Below are 14016 nucleotides of genomic sequence, written 5' to 3'. Positions count from 1 at the left end.
AAGTAGCCACGGGCTGCATTTGAGGGAAGGGAAGATGTCAGCCTGATCTAGGGAGGAACTTGCGAAGATTCAGAGCCAAGGCCCTGCAGGGAGCTGTCACGGGTGGCGAGTGTCCTGTCAGTAGCCCTGGGCAAGCCAAGACTGATGTTCCCTGTGGGGAGGCAGGGGGCAGAGCTGCTCCAGGCGTGTGTGGTCCGCACAGTGGGGCGTCTGTGAAGCGTTCCCAGGACTCGGGCACACCTTCAATGTAAGTGCAGCATATGAAAGCGTCCAGCTTTCAGAATTGCTCCTCCACGTATGAAGGTGATTTGACGTGTTGAAGGGAAAAATGGGTGTCACATATAGTGTCCTTTTCTATTTTATCTCAGCGATTCTTTTTACTGACCAGGGTTAAAACTGTGGCAGAAAATACAAATAGGTCTTTCCAGGGTGTTTTAGACGCCAGTCGCGTGTAGAAGTCAAACAAGAGGGGTGTGGGATTCCATCCCCTCTGGGTACTTTTCCAGGCTCTCATCACCGAGGACTGAGTTTGGCAGGGGCCCCCAGAGAAGGACAATGAGAAATGGACAACGTTCTCTGCAATCCCTACTCGTAAGGGGAATAGAGGGAGCGTGTCCTCTGTGTGTCCAGTGCCCTATGTCATCGGGCGAGGCTTTCATTTGGAGCTGAGAAACTGAAGCTCAACTTAACCTAAGGGGCTAAGACGCTCCGTGTGCGTGGGTTTTGGGGGGTGGGGGGGGTACTCTTTGGTCCAGAGCCGAGGTCTCTGCACGTCCAGTCCAGTTCCCCACGCCAGCCCTGATGGGCACGGCGTCTCTTTGTTCAAGACAGAAGAAGGAAGACAGAGCCAGAATAAAGTCAACAACTTTTATTACAACTCACATATTTCATAGAAAAAGGAATGTAGCGTCAGGTCCGCTTGTATGAAAAACGGTAAAATGCAGGTTTGTCCTGGTTGCCCTGTTGACACCTGGGGCAGGCTCTCCGCGACATCAGGCACAGCAGCTGCACTTGTCCGAGGCCCCTTTGCAGACGCAGCCCTGGGCACACTTGGCGCAGCCCACGGGGCAGCAGGAGCAGCAGCCTGGGGAGGCAAGGGCAGCGTGCAGTCGGACCACGCGTTGTCCGCAACCACCCTTCCCAACAGCAGGCCTGGCCCAGCCGCCCTCAGGCCCAGACCCTGAGTTTACGACGGTGTCCTCTGTCCTGAGAGAATTGCTCTCAGGCACTAGGTTCAGGTCGCCTGCCCCATCTGTGCCCAGGACAGGGCATAGCGCCTTGGAGAGACACTGAGCAGGGCCTCTGGGGACAAGACAAAGCCGGCCCCCAGCACCACCAGTGATGTGAGCCAAGTCCTCAGGATCAAAGTGGAGGCAAACCCCTCACAGAGCAGCTCCCGCTCGGGATAGGGAGGCTCTGGGCTGCTTCGACAGGAAGGGGCTGCACCAGGTCCGAGAAGCCACACAGGGTCACTCGTTCATGTCCCTACAGTGCTTCAGTCCCTGGGAGGATTCAGAAGCGTGACTCAGGAGGGAGGAGGACTAGTTCTAGTGACAGGTCTGAGGTTGTTGGTTGGTGACCCGTCTGGGCCTCAGTCTCCCTGTTCTCTAGTGCGCGCCTGGGTCTCGGTCATGTCGAAGGTGATTCCAGCTCTGATTGGGAATCCCTTCCTGGTGAGGGGGGTGCCGGGAAGTTTGGTCACTGTCCTGCTCCTGCCTGCTGAGCTCTGGGCTCCCTCCTTGCACTCAGCCCACACCCCGCATTGCCAGAGAAGGCCCCGCACACTCACTCTTCTTGCAGGAGGTGCATCTGCAGGCCTTGCAGGTGCAGGAGCCAGCGCAGCTGCAGGAGCCGCCTGCCAGGAAGGGAAAGGCCAGCAGTGAGCAGGGAGAGGGATGCAGGAGCTACAGCAGATGGTCAGCAATGCCTCCCTGAGCCCTCCTCCTCCGTCAGGACGCAGCCCTGGGAGCTCGTGTCCACTCAGGCAGATAGAGAAGCCCCAGCTCGTCTCTTCTGGTCCAAGGAGAGTAGGTCCCCTCCTGATGGGACTCCACAGGGAAGGTCCCAGGCTCCAGACCCAGCCCAGGCTGACTGGGGCTGGGGGCCAGGGCCCATGGCCTGAACCCCAAAGAGGCAGTGTCCCTCCTCCCATCCAGTCCCGGCAAGTCCGAGGCCTCCTCCAAACCCTGGGTCTAGCAATTCCGTGACCTGCTGGGTGACCTCAACAAAGGCAGTCTTGAGCCTCTGTACTCCCCTTTCAAAAATAGAGGCTGGAAATCTCTGGCGATCTAGTGGTTAGGGGACAGCGCTCTCACTTCCTAGTGTCTGGGTTCCGTCCCTGGTCAGGGAACTAAGCTCCCACAAGCTGAGTGGTAACAGCCAAAAAACAAAACAAAAAATAGTTTAAAAAAATGCTGTCGCTGCCCTGGCTGGGAAGAAAGCACTGGGTGAACCGCGGCCGTCCACTTGTGCTCAAATTGAAACTTCTTCCTCATCTAACCCCAGGGACACTGTGTCCTGGGCTGAGAAGCGGGCATCCAAGGCCCAGAGCCAGGGGTTCCTTACCAGTGGGGCAGGAGCAGTTGGGGTCCATTTGGAGCCAAGGCGAGGCCGGGGGTCGAAAGCAAGCGGCCAAGAGGCCCGTGAGCTGGTGGGAGGCGTGTGGAGCCTAGGAGCCTGCTTGCAGTGTTTGTACCCAGAGGAGGCGGCCCGGGCGCAGAGGTCCCACCCCCTCCTTGCGCCCGCCCCGCGGATCTGCGCCCGCCCCGCCCGCAGCGCCCGGGGCCCCGGCTGTGAGCAACCCTTGGGGCCGAGACAGGATTCTCCCAGTGTACGTGGGTCCGCTCTGCGCACGGAGAGCCGTCTTTGGTGCCTGCTGGCCGGTAGGGACTGTTTGCCAGGAGGTGCGCGGTGTCCTAGCCTCCCTGTCCGCCCCTCCCGATTTTCCCGAGGGCGGCAGCCACCTTGTTCCGGGATTTTCCAGCAACCCAGCCTCTGTATCCTCGCTGTCTTCCCCACCACCGGCCCCCGCGCTGTTGTCTTCAGGTTCCCCCTTTCCGGAGCCCGTGTGCAACCCTAGTCTCGCGCTCCCGTCGCAGGCATGGCTGGATCCTGGGAGTTGTGTGCAGAGAGCGGCGGTGGATGTGACCTTCACCACCAATCCTCCGACTCCCTCTTCCCCCACCATTTCCTGTCCTGGTCCCCACGATGGTCCTTAGGCAGCGCTTCTCTAACGTTTCTCCGTAAGAGCACCGCGACCAACTCAGGCCTCTGCCTCCCATCCTTCCTTCTTTTCTGCACTACTGAATGGATGGATGGGCACACTTGTCCCTGTGCTCCTGGCCTAAACTTGGCAGGGGATTTCCTGACCCTAGCCAGTCCACCCTGCACCAGGATGGAGGTTCCCAAAGGATGAGATCCCACCCCGTGGAAGGGATCATTGTAAGTGATGGGCAGACCTGGCATTAAAGAGCAAAGCATGAAAAGTGGTTATTTCCCTTTCAGTATTCAGCAGTGGGAAGGGCACTGAGCAGGCAGTCACATCCCTCTGCATAGCTCTGTGACCTCTCTGGACTTTAGTCTCCCATCTCTGCAGCCAGAAGCACAACTAGACTGTCTGAAAGGACACTTCCAGCTCTGAATAATGATAGGCAGGACTCAGCCTTCAGTGACCTCCTAATCGGCCACCTTTGGCAAGGAGGTGAGACAGCCTTGCTCTAGCTTCAGACCTCTGAATATGATCTGTGTGCCCTTAGGCAGGTTGCTGAAACTCTGGGTAGCTGGCGCAATCATTCCCGCCCCTGCAGGTTCACTGTGTTACTGGTTCAATATAGATCAAGTGATAGGAAGGGTGGGCATTGATTTTGTGTTTCTCCAAATGGTGTGGCAGCATTTTATCCTAGGGGGGCTATTGCAGGGCATCCGCACTCCCCCTGCCAGTGGATCAGTAAACTTGCAATCAAACCTGAACCTCCAGCCTGGAGTCATGCTTGCAACACCATGAGCCTTTCCCCAAGAGCTTGTTGGAATTCAGCAAGATTGTGTCCCAGTAAAGTCACTGTGAACAGAAGCATCCTAGTAGACAGAGTTTATTAAGCCCTAGTGAGGAGCTAGGCCACTCTCAATACCACACAGGGATATCATCTCCTTTTTATAGGACATGGAGACTTAGAGAGGTCGAGCGACTCATTTAGGATACGCGGCTGGTAAGTGCCACTGTGGTCTGTGAACCAAGACTGCCTGACACCAGCACCCATGCACCCAGCACAGGCTGGCTCCTGAAATCCCCTCTTCACACAGGACACCTGTGGGTGAGTGCGGTCCTGACACTTGGGCCACGTGACTCGTCTTTCTCTTTGACTTTCCATCAAATAGCAAATCCCTCCAGAAGTTGTCAGGAGGACCAGCTCTCGCCATTATTTACAGGTCACTCAGCGCCTCACTCCTTCCTAATAAATACCACCACCACGTTGTAAATGCAGAATCTGACACTACCCTGCACAGGCAGACATGAAGTCCTTCATGTGGAACCAGTTTCCAGGTACTCTGCCTCTTGTTGGGAAATGGCTGGGCATTACCTACAAATTCCTAGTCACTTTGCTGGTTTCCAGTAGCCAAGGGCTGGATTTTGAAGGCAGCGTTCAGCCTGACCTAAAGGAACTTCCAAAGATTCAGAGCCAACTCACCGCAGGGAGCTCTCAGGGGTAGCAGGTGGCCTCTCACTGGCACTGGGCCAGCCGAGACGGATGTTCCCCGTGGGGATGGTGGGAAGAGCTACTTCAGGTGTGGGTGATCCACACAGTGGGGCGTTTGAAAGTGTTTTCCGTGTTCAACATACTCCTTTGATGAACTCATGGTTTTTTTCTAATAATTGAAGTATGGCTGATTTACAATATTGTGTTAGTTTCAGGTGAACAAACATGTTTTTACTTTTTAAATTTTTCCTGTATTACTCTGATCCTCATACATTTATTCAAATTTACTGAATCAAAAATTGGGTTTTGTATTTTGTGTCCTTTGAAATTCTTCTTAGTAGTTCACTTAATTTTATTTTACCAAAGTTTAGGTTTGTGAAGTTAGAAAATAAAAACCACAGCTAGAAAATTCACACATCTTTCAGTGCAGGGAGTTTGAGACTTCCAGGTAGGGATTCAGGTAACTGGAGGTGTGATTCCAACTTCTTTCGAGTCTATGAAGCCTAAAATCTATGAGGACGTGAAGTTAGCCAGGGAAATCAGAGGATGGGAAATGAGGCATTGAGAAGTCACCGACCCTTGCCATGCCACGAACCCTTGCCATGAGAATGGAGGGGACCTTGTATCTGCTCAACACCCTTAGAGCATCTGGTCTAATGCTCTTCCATTTTACGGAAGATGAACCCAGTGAGGGAGTGTGGCTTGTCTTAGGCACTCAGTTTGTTAGGGACTCACATTTTGTTCCAGTACCCAAGTCTCTGCACTTCTCATCCAGTCTCCTACACCAGCCCTGGATGGCACAAAAGCCCTTATTCCCAATGCACAGAAAAAAGAGCCGAGTCGGAAGAGTGTCAACAACTTTTATTACAACTCACATATTTCATAGGAAAGGGAAGGTAGCAATCAAGTCAGAGTTGTATAAAAACACAGGTCGGCCCGTGGTCCTCCACTGACACCTGGGGCAGGCTCTCCGCGACATCAGGCACAGCAGCTGCACTTGTCCGAGGCCCCTTTGCAGACGCAGCCCTGGGCACACTTGGCGCAGCCCACGGGGCAGCAGGAGCAGCAGCCTGGGGAGGCAAGGGCAGCGTGCAGTCGGACCACGCGTTGTCCACAACCACCCTTCCCAACACCAGGCCTGGCCCCAGCCGCCCTCAGGCCCAGACCCTGAGTTTACGACGGTGTCCTCTGTCCTGAGAGAATTGCTCTCAGACACTAGGTTCAGGTCGCCTGCCCCATCTGTGCCCAGGACAGGGCACAGCGCCTTGGACAGACAGTGAGCAGGGCCTCTGGGGCAAGAGAAAGCCGGCCCCCAGCACCACCAGTGATGTGAGCCACGTCCTCAGGATCAAAGTGGAGGCAAACCCCTCACAGAGTAGCTCCCGCTCGGGATAGGGAGGCTCTGGGCTGCTTCGACAGGAAGGGGCTGCACCAGGTCCGAGAAGCCACACACGGTCGCTCGCTCATGTCCCTACAGTGCTTCAGTCCCTGGGAGGATTCAGAAGCGTGCCTCAGGAGGCAGGAGGACTAGTTCTAGTGACAGGTCTGAGGTCGTTGGTTGGTGACCCGTCTGGGCCTCAGTCTCCCTGTTCTCTAGTGCGCGCCTGGGTCTCGGTCATGTCGAAGGTGATTCCAGCTCTGATTGGGAATCCCTTCCTGGTGAGGGGGGTGCCGGGAAGTTTGGTCACTGTCCTGCTCCTGCCTGCTGAGCTCTGGGCTCCCTCCTCGCACTCAGCCCACACCCCGCATTGCCAGAGAAGGCCCCGCACACTCACTCTTCTTGCAGGAGGTGCATCTGCAGGCCTTGCAGGTGCAGGAGCCAGCGCAGCTGCAGGAGCCGCCTGCCAGGAAGGGAAAGGCCAGCAGTGAGCAGGGAGAGGGATGCAGGAGCTACAGCAGACGGTCAGCAATGCCTCCCTGAGCCCTCCTCCTCCGTCAGGACCCAGTCCTGGGAGCTCGTGTCCACTCAGGCGGATAGAGAAGCCCCAGCTCGTCTCTTCTGGTCCAAGGAGAGTAGGTCCCCTCCTGATGGGACTCCACAGGGAAGGTCCCAGGCTCCAGACCCAGCCCAGGCTGACTGGGGCTGGGGGCCAGGGCCCATGGCCTGAACCCCAAAGAGGCAGTGTCCCCTCCTCCCATCCAGTCCTGGCAGCTCCGAGGCCTCCTCCAAACACTGGGTCCCGGTCTAGCAATCCCCTGACCAGCTGGGTGACCTCAAGAAGGACAGCCTGGAGCCTCCGTGCCCTCAGTGTCAACAGAGAGGCAAAGGGAGACTGACATGCTCCCAGGGGCCTGGCTACCAAGAAAGCCCCGGACCCGTGACAGGAGTCCTCCTGAGCTCAAACTCAAAACCCTCCCTTGTCGTCCTGTGCCTGGGAAGGGGGCATCCTAAGGCTCAAAGCCAGGGCTCCCTTACCAGTGGGGCAGGAGCACTTGGGGTCCATCTGGAGGAGAAGTGAGGCCCGAGGTCCAAAGCAAGGGGCGAAGCGGCTGCACGGGTCCGGTGGGGGCCGTGTGGGAGCGAGGAGCCCGGGGGCTCAGTTATAGGCCGAGGAGGCGGCCCGGGCGCAGAGGCCCCGCCCCCGCCTTGCACGCGCCCCGCGGATCCGCGCCCGCGCCCGCGCCCGCGCCGTCCGCAGCGCCCTCAGCGCCCTGGGCCGGGCTGTGAGCAACAGGCGGGGCCGAGCGCACGACTCCACTTCGGTGCCGGCTGGAGCGGAGGAACCGGGTGCCGTGCGGTAAGCGGTGTCCCAGCCCCCTGGCCGCCCCTTCCCCATGTGCCCGACGGGAGCAGCCACCCTGTTGGCGGGTTGTGCAGGAATCCAGCTCCCGCGTCCTGCGGTCTTCCCCGCCCCGGGCCCCGCGCCGCCGGCCTGCGGGTCGCCGTTTCCTGCAGCCTGAGAACAGCCCCCGCCTCCCGCTCGTGTCCCTGGCTTGGCTGGAGCCGGGGAGCGGTGTCAGAGACGGCAGGCGGATGTGACCCTCAGCACCGTTTCGCCCAGCCCACGTGTCCCCAGGCGTTGCCAGCCCCGGTCCCCACCACGGTCCTTTGGAAGCATGTTTCCGGTACCGTCTCCTGGAACCGCAGCGCGCTGAACATTGCCTTCAGCCGCTAGTCGTCCTCACTTGTGTCTTCCTTTCCTGGAGGGATCCTGGCTCATTTCCGCGGGGGCTTCTTTGCCTCAACTTTCCAGGGGGGCTCCTCACTGTAGCCGGTCCACCCCACGCCAGGGTGGAGGTTCCCCAATCATGGGATGCTCCCCAGGGACGGCGTCATTGTAGGTGATAGGCAGACCTGGCGTTAAATAACAAAGCAGCGCGACAAGTGGATAGTTCCCTTTGAGTAGTCCCGACAGTTACTCACCGTGGAGTCCAGGCCAAGCCTTGTTCATCACTCTTGCTCTTTGAACTGTCACACCAACCGGGAAGGGAGATCCTAGTCAGGAGCCCGTTTCCCAAAGGCCAAACTACCTACAGTACAAGGAGGCTCCGGAGGCAGGCCCACGGTGCTGGGGAGTGGTGCCCTGCTTCTGTGCTTTTGTCGCTTCGCGGCTGAGAGAGGGAGTCAGTGAGAAAGCTCCCCTTTGGCCCAGAGCTGTGTCCTCAGCCCGTCTCTGCCATGTCCAGCTCAATCCTGGGGGCGACCAGAGTGACGGAATAGGAATGGATTTATGACTTTGTGGCTGCCTTCTGACTCTCTCCTTCAGTAGTGTTCAAGAGGTTTCTTTTGGCATAACATATTTCGGAAAATCGCTGAAAAGAAAATGGTAAGGAAATCCGGATGCAGGTGACAGCAGAAATGGCAGGATCCTTCTGTATGTGTTAGGAGGACGGCGACTGTGTGACTCACGGCTTTCTACCTGTAGTGTCAACGGCTCTTTGCGGGAAGGCCGGATAACCCTCTCAGGGGAACTGGTCCCAGGCTCACAGGGTTGATGAGGACGGCCCAGAGCACAGAGCTAAACACACCATCCTTGCTTGCGTGTCTGGAAGGAGGACAATGTCTCCTAGGCTAATGATAACAAATAAATAAAGAGATAAATAAGTGAATCGGTGATCCGATGGATTACTCACTGAGTGCCCGGTAGGTTCTGACCTTCTTTGCGTGTATTCAATTCTGTAGTCCCGAGAGCCAGACACTATCATTTTGCCCTTTAGAGCAGAGGAGACTGAGCCAGAGAGAGGTTATGTCACAGGGCTACATGTGACACAGATGGGACTGGCCCTCCTGCAGGCTGACTGCAGCCCCCCGCCCAACCGGACACCGTGTCATCCCATGAAAGGTGAGAACACGGAACACCTGGCACAGAGGCAGCGGTGGGAAAGCCCTGAGCTGGCAGTCAGAGCCCTCTGCACAGCTCTGTGACCTCTCTGGGCTTCAGCCTCCCACCTCTGCAGCCAGGAGCACAGCTGGACTGTCTCCGAAGACCCTTGCAGCCCTGAAAAAGGAGAGGCCGGATTCAGCCTCCAGTGATGTCATAACCGGCACCCTGTGGCCGGGAGGTGAGACAGCTGTAGTGTAGGCGTAGTCCTCTGAGTATAGGCTGTGTGCCCTTGGGTAAGTTGCTTAACCTCTCTGCAATTGGCACCCTCACTCCAGACCTTGCAGGTTCACTGAGTCTGTGCAAATGCTGTGGCGGTGCCTCGTTCCATGGGGCTTGTTGGAGAACATCCCCACGCCCTCTGGCACTGGATAAGCAAGGTTCCTATCCATCTGTGCCCTCACCATGAGCTTGCTTGCAAACCAGGGAGCCTTTCTCCAGGAGCTTGTTGGGAGCTCAAGGATTCTCTGTGCACAAATGTCAGTGTGGAGAGAGCGATCATAAAGGACACCGTTCGGGAAGCCCGAGCTAGGAGCCAGGCCACTATCTGGCTTATTCCCCCTCATTGAAATTAATCTTTTTTATCGAAAGGAGGAAATGAAATCTCCGAGAGTATCAGTGACTTGCCAGGTCAGGAAGTGGCATGCTGGCTGTGAACCCGAGTGCCTGACACCAACACCCACGCACGCAGAACGGGCCGGCTCCTGAAATGCCCCCCTTCACACAGGGCACCTGTGGGCAATCTTGCTCCTGACTTCTGAGCCACGTGTCTCCTCTTTCTCTCCGAGTGCCCATCAACTAGGAGTTCCCTCCCCAGACCGCCAGGGGGCGCAACACCTGAACTATATTACCTGTTCCCTCAGCACACGCTTCTTGCTAATAAACAGCACCAGGCCCTCCGCACTGCAGCACCACCATCACTCTGCAGAGGAACACATGAGGTCCTTCTTCTGAAAGCAAGTCTCAGGGAAACAGCTGGGAAATTCCCACCAAATTCAAATCACTATCGGGGTGTCAAGTAGCCACGGGCTGCATTTGAGGGAAGGGAAGATGTCAGCCTGATCTAGGGAGGAACTTGCGAAGATTCAGAGCCAAGGCCCTGCAGGGAGCTGTCACGGGTGGCGAGTGTCCTGTCAGTAGCCCTGGGCAAGCCAAGACTGATGTTCCCTGTGGGGAGGCAGGGGGCAGAGCTGCTCCAGGCGTGTGTGGTCCGCACAGTGGGGCGTCTGTGAAGCGTTCCCAGGACTCGGGCACACCTTCAATGTAAGTGCAGCATATGAAAGCGTCCAGCTTTCAGAATTGCTCCTCCACGTATGAAGGTGATTTGACGTGTTGAAGGGAAAAATGGGTGTCACATATAGTGTCCTTTTCTATTTTATCTCAGCGATTCTTTTTACTGACCAGGGTTAAAACTGTGGCAGAAAATACAAATAGGTCTTTCCAGGGTGTTTTAGACGCCAGTCGCGTGTAGAAGTCAAACAAGAGGGGTGTGGGATTCCATCCCCTCTGGGTACTTTTCCAGGCTCTCATCACCGAGGACTGAGTTTGGCAGGGGCCCCCAGAGAAGGACAATGAGAAATGGACAACGTTCTCTGCAATCCCTACTCGTAAGGGGAATAGAGGGAGCGTGTCCTCTGTGTGTCCAGTGCCCTATGTCATCGGGCGAGGCTTTCATTTGGAGCTGAGAAACTGAAGCTCAACTTAACCTAAGGGGCTAAGACGCTCCGTGTGCGTGGGTTTTGGGGGGTGGGGGGGGTACTCTTTGGTCCAGAGCCGAGGTCTCTGCACGTCCAGTCCAGTTCCCCACGCCAGCCCTGATGGGCACGGCGTCTCTTTGTTCAAGACAGAAGAAGGAAGACAGAGCCAGAATAAAGTCAACAACTTTTATTACAACTCACATATTTCATAGAAAAAGGAATGTAGCGTCAGGTCCGCTTGTATGAAAAACGGTAAAATGCAGGTTTGTCCTGGTTGCCCTGTTGACACCTGGGGCAGGCTCTCCGCGACATCAGGCACAGCAGCTGCACTTGTCCGAGGCCCCTTTGCAGACGCAGCCCTGGGCACACTTGGCGCAGCCCACGGGGCAGCAGGAGCAGCAGCCTGGGGAGGCAAGGGCAGCGTGCAGTCGGACCACGCGTTGTCCGCAACCACCCTTCCCAACAGCAGGCCTGGCCCAGCCGCCCTCAGGCCCAGACCCTGAGTTTACGACGGTGTCCTCTGTCCTGAGAGAATTGCTCTCAGGCACTAGGTTCAGGTCGCCTGCCCCATCTGTGCCCAGGACAGGGCATAGCGCCTTGGAGAGACACTGAGCAGGGCCTCTGGGGACAAGACAAAGCCGGCCCCCAGCACCACCAGTGATGTGAGCCAAGTCCTCAGGATCAAAGTGGAGGCAAACCCCTCACAGAGCAGCTCCCGCTCGGGATAGGGAGGCTCTGGGCTGCTTCGACAGGAAGGGGCTGCACCAGGTCCGAGAAGCCACACAGGGTCACTCGTTCATGTCCCTACAGTGCTTCAGTCCCTGGGAGGATTCAGAAGCGTGACTCAGGAGGGAGGAGGACTAGTTCTAGTGACAGGTCTGAGGTTGTTGGTTGGTGACCCGTCTGGGCCTCAGTCTCCCTGTTCTCTAGTGCGCGCCTGGGTCTCGGTCATGTCGAAGGTGATTCCAGCTCTGATTGGGAATCCCTTCCTGGTGAGGGGGGTGCCGGGAAGTTTGGTCACTGTCCTGCTCCTGCCTGCTGAGCTCTGGGCTCCCTCCTTGCACTCAGCCCACACCCCGCATTGCCAGAGAAGGCCCCGCACACTCACTCTTCTTGCAGGAGGTGCATCTGCAGGCCTTGCAGGTGCAGGAGCCAGCGCAGCTGCAGGAGCCGCCTGCCAGGAAGGGAAAGGCCAGCAGTGAGCAGGGAGAGGGATGCAGGAGCTACAGCAGATGGTCAGCAATGCCTCCCTGAGCCCTCCTCCTCCGTCAGGACGCAGCCCTGGGAGCTCGTGTCCACTCAGGCAGATAGAGAAGCCCCAGCTCGTCTCTTCTGGTCCAAGGAGAGTAGGTCCCCTCCTGATGGGACTCCACAGGGAAGGTCCCAGGCTCCAGACCCAGCCCAGGCTGACTGGGGCTGGGGGCCAGGGCCCATGGCCTGAACCCCAAAGAGGCAGTGTCCCCTCCTCCCATCCAGTCCCGGCAAGTCCGAGGCCTCCTCCAAACCCTGGGTCTAGCAATTCCGTGACCTGCTGGGTGACCTCAACAAAGGCAGTCTTGAGCCTCTGTACTCCCCTTTCAAAAATAGAGGCTGGAAATCTCTGGCGATCTAGTGGTTAGGGGACAGCGCTCTCACTTCCTAGTGTCTGGGTTCCGTCCCTGGTCAGGGAACTAAGCTCCCACAAGCTGAGTGGTAACAGCCAAAAAACAAAACAAAAAATAGTTTAAAAAAATGCTGTCGCTGCCCTGGCTGGGAAGAAAGCACTGGGTGAACCGCGGCCGTCCACTTGTGCTCAAATTGAAACTTCTTCCTCATCTAACCCCAGGGACACTGTGTCCTGGGCTGAGAAGCGGGCATCCAAGGCCCAGAGCCAGGGGTTCCTTACCAGTGGGGCAGGAGCAGTTGGGGTCCATTTGGAGCCAAGGCGAGGCCGGGGGTCGAAAGCAAGCGGCCAAGAGGCCCGTGAGCTGGTGGGAGGCGTGTGGAGCCTAGGAGCCTGCTTGCAGTGTTTGTACCCAGAGGAGGCGGCCCGGGCGCAGAGGTCCCACCCCCTCCTTGCGCCCGCCCCGCGGATCTGCGCCCGCCCCGCCCGCAGCGCCCGGGGCCCCGGCTGTGAGCAACCCTTGGGGCCGAGACAGGATTCTCCCAGTGTACGTGGGTCCGCTCTGCGCACGGAGAGCCGTCTTTGGTGCCTGCTGGCCGGTAGGGACTGTTTGCCAGGAGGTGCGCGGTGTCCTAGCCTCCCTGTCCGCCCCTCCCGATTTTCCCGAGGGCGGCAGCCACCTTGTTCCGGGATTTTCCAGCAACCCAGCCTCTGTATCCTCGCTGTCTTCCCCACCACCGGCCCCCGCGCTGTTGTCTTCAGGTTCCCCCTTTCCGGAGCCCGTGTGCAACCCTAGTCTCGCGCTCCCGTCGCAGGCATGGCTGGATCCTGGGAGTTGTGTGCAGAGAGCGGCGGTGGATGTGACCTTCACCACCAATCCTCCGACTCCCTCTTCCCCCACCATTTCCTGTCCTGGTCCCCACGATGGTCCTTAGGCAGCGCTTCTCTAACGTTTCTCCGTAAGAGCACCGCGACCAACTCAGGCCTCTGCCTCCCATCCTTCCTTCTTTTCTGCACTACTGAATGGATGGATGGGCACACTTGTCCCTGTGCTCCTGGCCTAAACTTGGCAGGGGATTTCCTGACCCTAGCCAGTCCACCCTGCACCAGGATGGAGGTTCCCAAAGGATGAGATCCCACCCCGTGGAAGGGATCATTGTAAGTGATGGGCAGACCTGGCATTAAAGAGCAAAGCATGAAAAGTGGTTATTTCCCTTTCAGTATTCAGCAGTGGGAAGGGCACTGAGCAGGCAGTCACATCCCTCTGCATAGCTCTGTGACCTCTCTGGACTTTAGTCTCCCATCTCTGCAGCCAGAAGCACAACTAGACTGTCTGAAAGGACACTTCCAGCTCTGAATAATGATAGGCAGGACTCAGCCTTCAGTGACCTCCTAATCGGCCACCTTTGGCAAGGAGGTGAGACAGCCTTGCTCTAGCTTCAGACCTCTGAATATGATCTGTGTGCCCTTAGGCAGGTTGCTGAAACTCTGGGTAGCTGGCGCAATCATTCCCGCCCCTGCAGGTTCACTGTGTTACTGGTTCAATATAGATCAAGTGATAGGAAGGGTGGGCATTGATTTTGTGTTTCTCCAAATGGTGTGGCAGCATTTTATCCTAGGGGGGCTATTGCAGGGCATCCGCACTCCCCCTGCCAGTGGATCAGTAAACTTGCAATCAAACCTGAACCTCCAGCCTGGAG

At 57.3% G+C, this 14016-nt stretch overlaps 3 protein-coding genes across 3 annotated transcripts; all 3 read right to left on the bottom strand.

The window, feature by feature from the left end:
* Positions 1-838: 838 nt before the first annotated feature.
* On the bottom strand, positions 839-2706 carry LOC308609949 (metallothionein-1E). The gene is made up of 3 exons (XM_081259217.1): positions 2566-2706; positions 1790-1855; positions 839-1084 (listed from the first exon to the last, which is right to left on the bottom strand). The coding sequence occupies exons 1-3, from the start codon at positions 2591-2593 to the stop codon at positions 993-995; spliced, it is 186 nt and encodes a 61-aa protein (XP_081115343.1). The 5' UTR covers positions 2594-2706; the 3' UTR covers positions 839-992.
* Positions 2707-5550: 2844 nt separating this feature from the next.
* Positions 5551-7249, bottom strand: LOC308609953 (metallothionein-1E-like). The gene is made up of 3 exons (XM_081259221.1): positions 7111-7249; positions 6470-6535; positions 5551-5764 (listed from the first exon to the last, which is right to left on the bottom strand). The coding sequence occupies exons 1-3, from the start codon at positions 7136-7138 to the stop codon at positions 5673-5675; spliced, it is 186 nt and encodes a 61-aa protein (XP_081115347.1). The 5' UTR covers positions 7139-7249; the 3' UTR covers positions 5551-5672.
* A 3663-nt stretch (positions 7250-10912) lies between these two features.
* Positions 10913-12740, bottom strand: LOC308609950 (metallothionein-1E). Its single transcript, XM_081259218.1, has 3 exons — positions 12599-12740; positions 11822-11887; positions 10913-11116 (listed from the first exon to the last, which is right to left on the bottom strand). Exons 1-3 carry the CDS (start codon positions 12624-12626, stop codon positions 11025-11027), a joined length of 186 nt encoding a protein of 61 aa, XP_081115344.1. The 5' UTR covers positions 12627-12740; the 3' UTR covers positions 10913-11024.
* Positions 12741-14016: the final 1276 nt, after the last annotated feature.

Source organism: Mesoplodon bidens (assembly GCF_964165515.1).
Source record: "Mesoplodon bidens genome assembly, contig: HAP1_SCAFFOLD_1326, whole genome shotgun sequence".
NCBI lineage: Eukaryota > Metazoa > Chordata > Mammalia > Artiodactyla > Ziphiidae > Mesoplodon > Mesoplodon bidens.
The sequence above is the reverse complement of the archived record's forward strand: the minus strand, read 5'-3'. Positions and strand labels throughout refer to the sequence as shown.

Bases quoted from the DNA above. Each gene is read 5' to 3' on its own strand.
- LOC308609949 (XM_081259217.1), bottom strand. From the start codon at position 2,593: ATGGACCCCAACTGCTCCTGCCCCACTG. The intron at 1,856-2,565 runs GTAAGGAACCCC...CCTTCCTGGCAG, and splicing joins CAACTGCTCCTGCCCCACTG to GCGGCTCCTGCAGCTGCGCT. The intron at 1,085-1,789 runs GTGAGTGTGCGG...TTGCCTCCCCAG, and splicing joins ATGCACCTCCTGCAAGAAGA to GCTGCTGCTCCTGCTGCCCC.
- LOC308609953 (XM_081259221.1), bottom strand. From the start codon at position 7,138: ATGGACCCCAAGTGCTCCTGCCCCACTG. The intron at 6,536-7,110 runs GTAAGGGAGCCC...CCTTCCTGGCAG, and splicing joins CAAGTGCTCCTGCCCCACTG to GCGGCTCCTGCAGCTGCGCT. The intron at 5,765-6,469 runs GTGAGTGTGCGG...TTGCCTCCCCAG, and splicing joins ATGCACCTCCTGCAAGAAGA to GCTGCTGCTCCTGCTGCCCC.
- LOC308609950 (XM_081259218.1), bottom strand. From the start codon at position 12,626: ATGGACCCCAACTGCTCCTGCCCCACTG. The intron at 11,888-12,598 runs GTAAGGAACCCC...CCTTCCTGGCAG, and splicing joins CAACTGCTCCTGCCCCACTG to GCGGCTCCTGCAGCTGCGCT. The intron at 11,117-11,821 runs GTGAGTGTGCGG...TTGCCTCCCCAG, and splicing joins ATGCACCTCCTGCAAGAAGA to GCTGCTGCTCCTGCTGCCCC.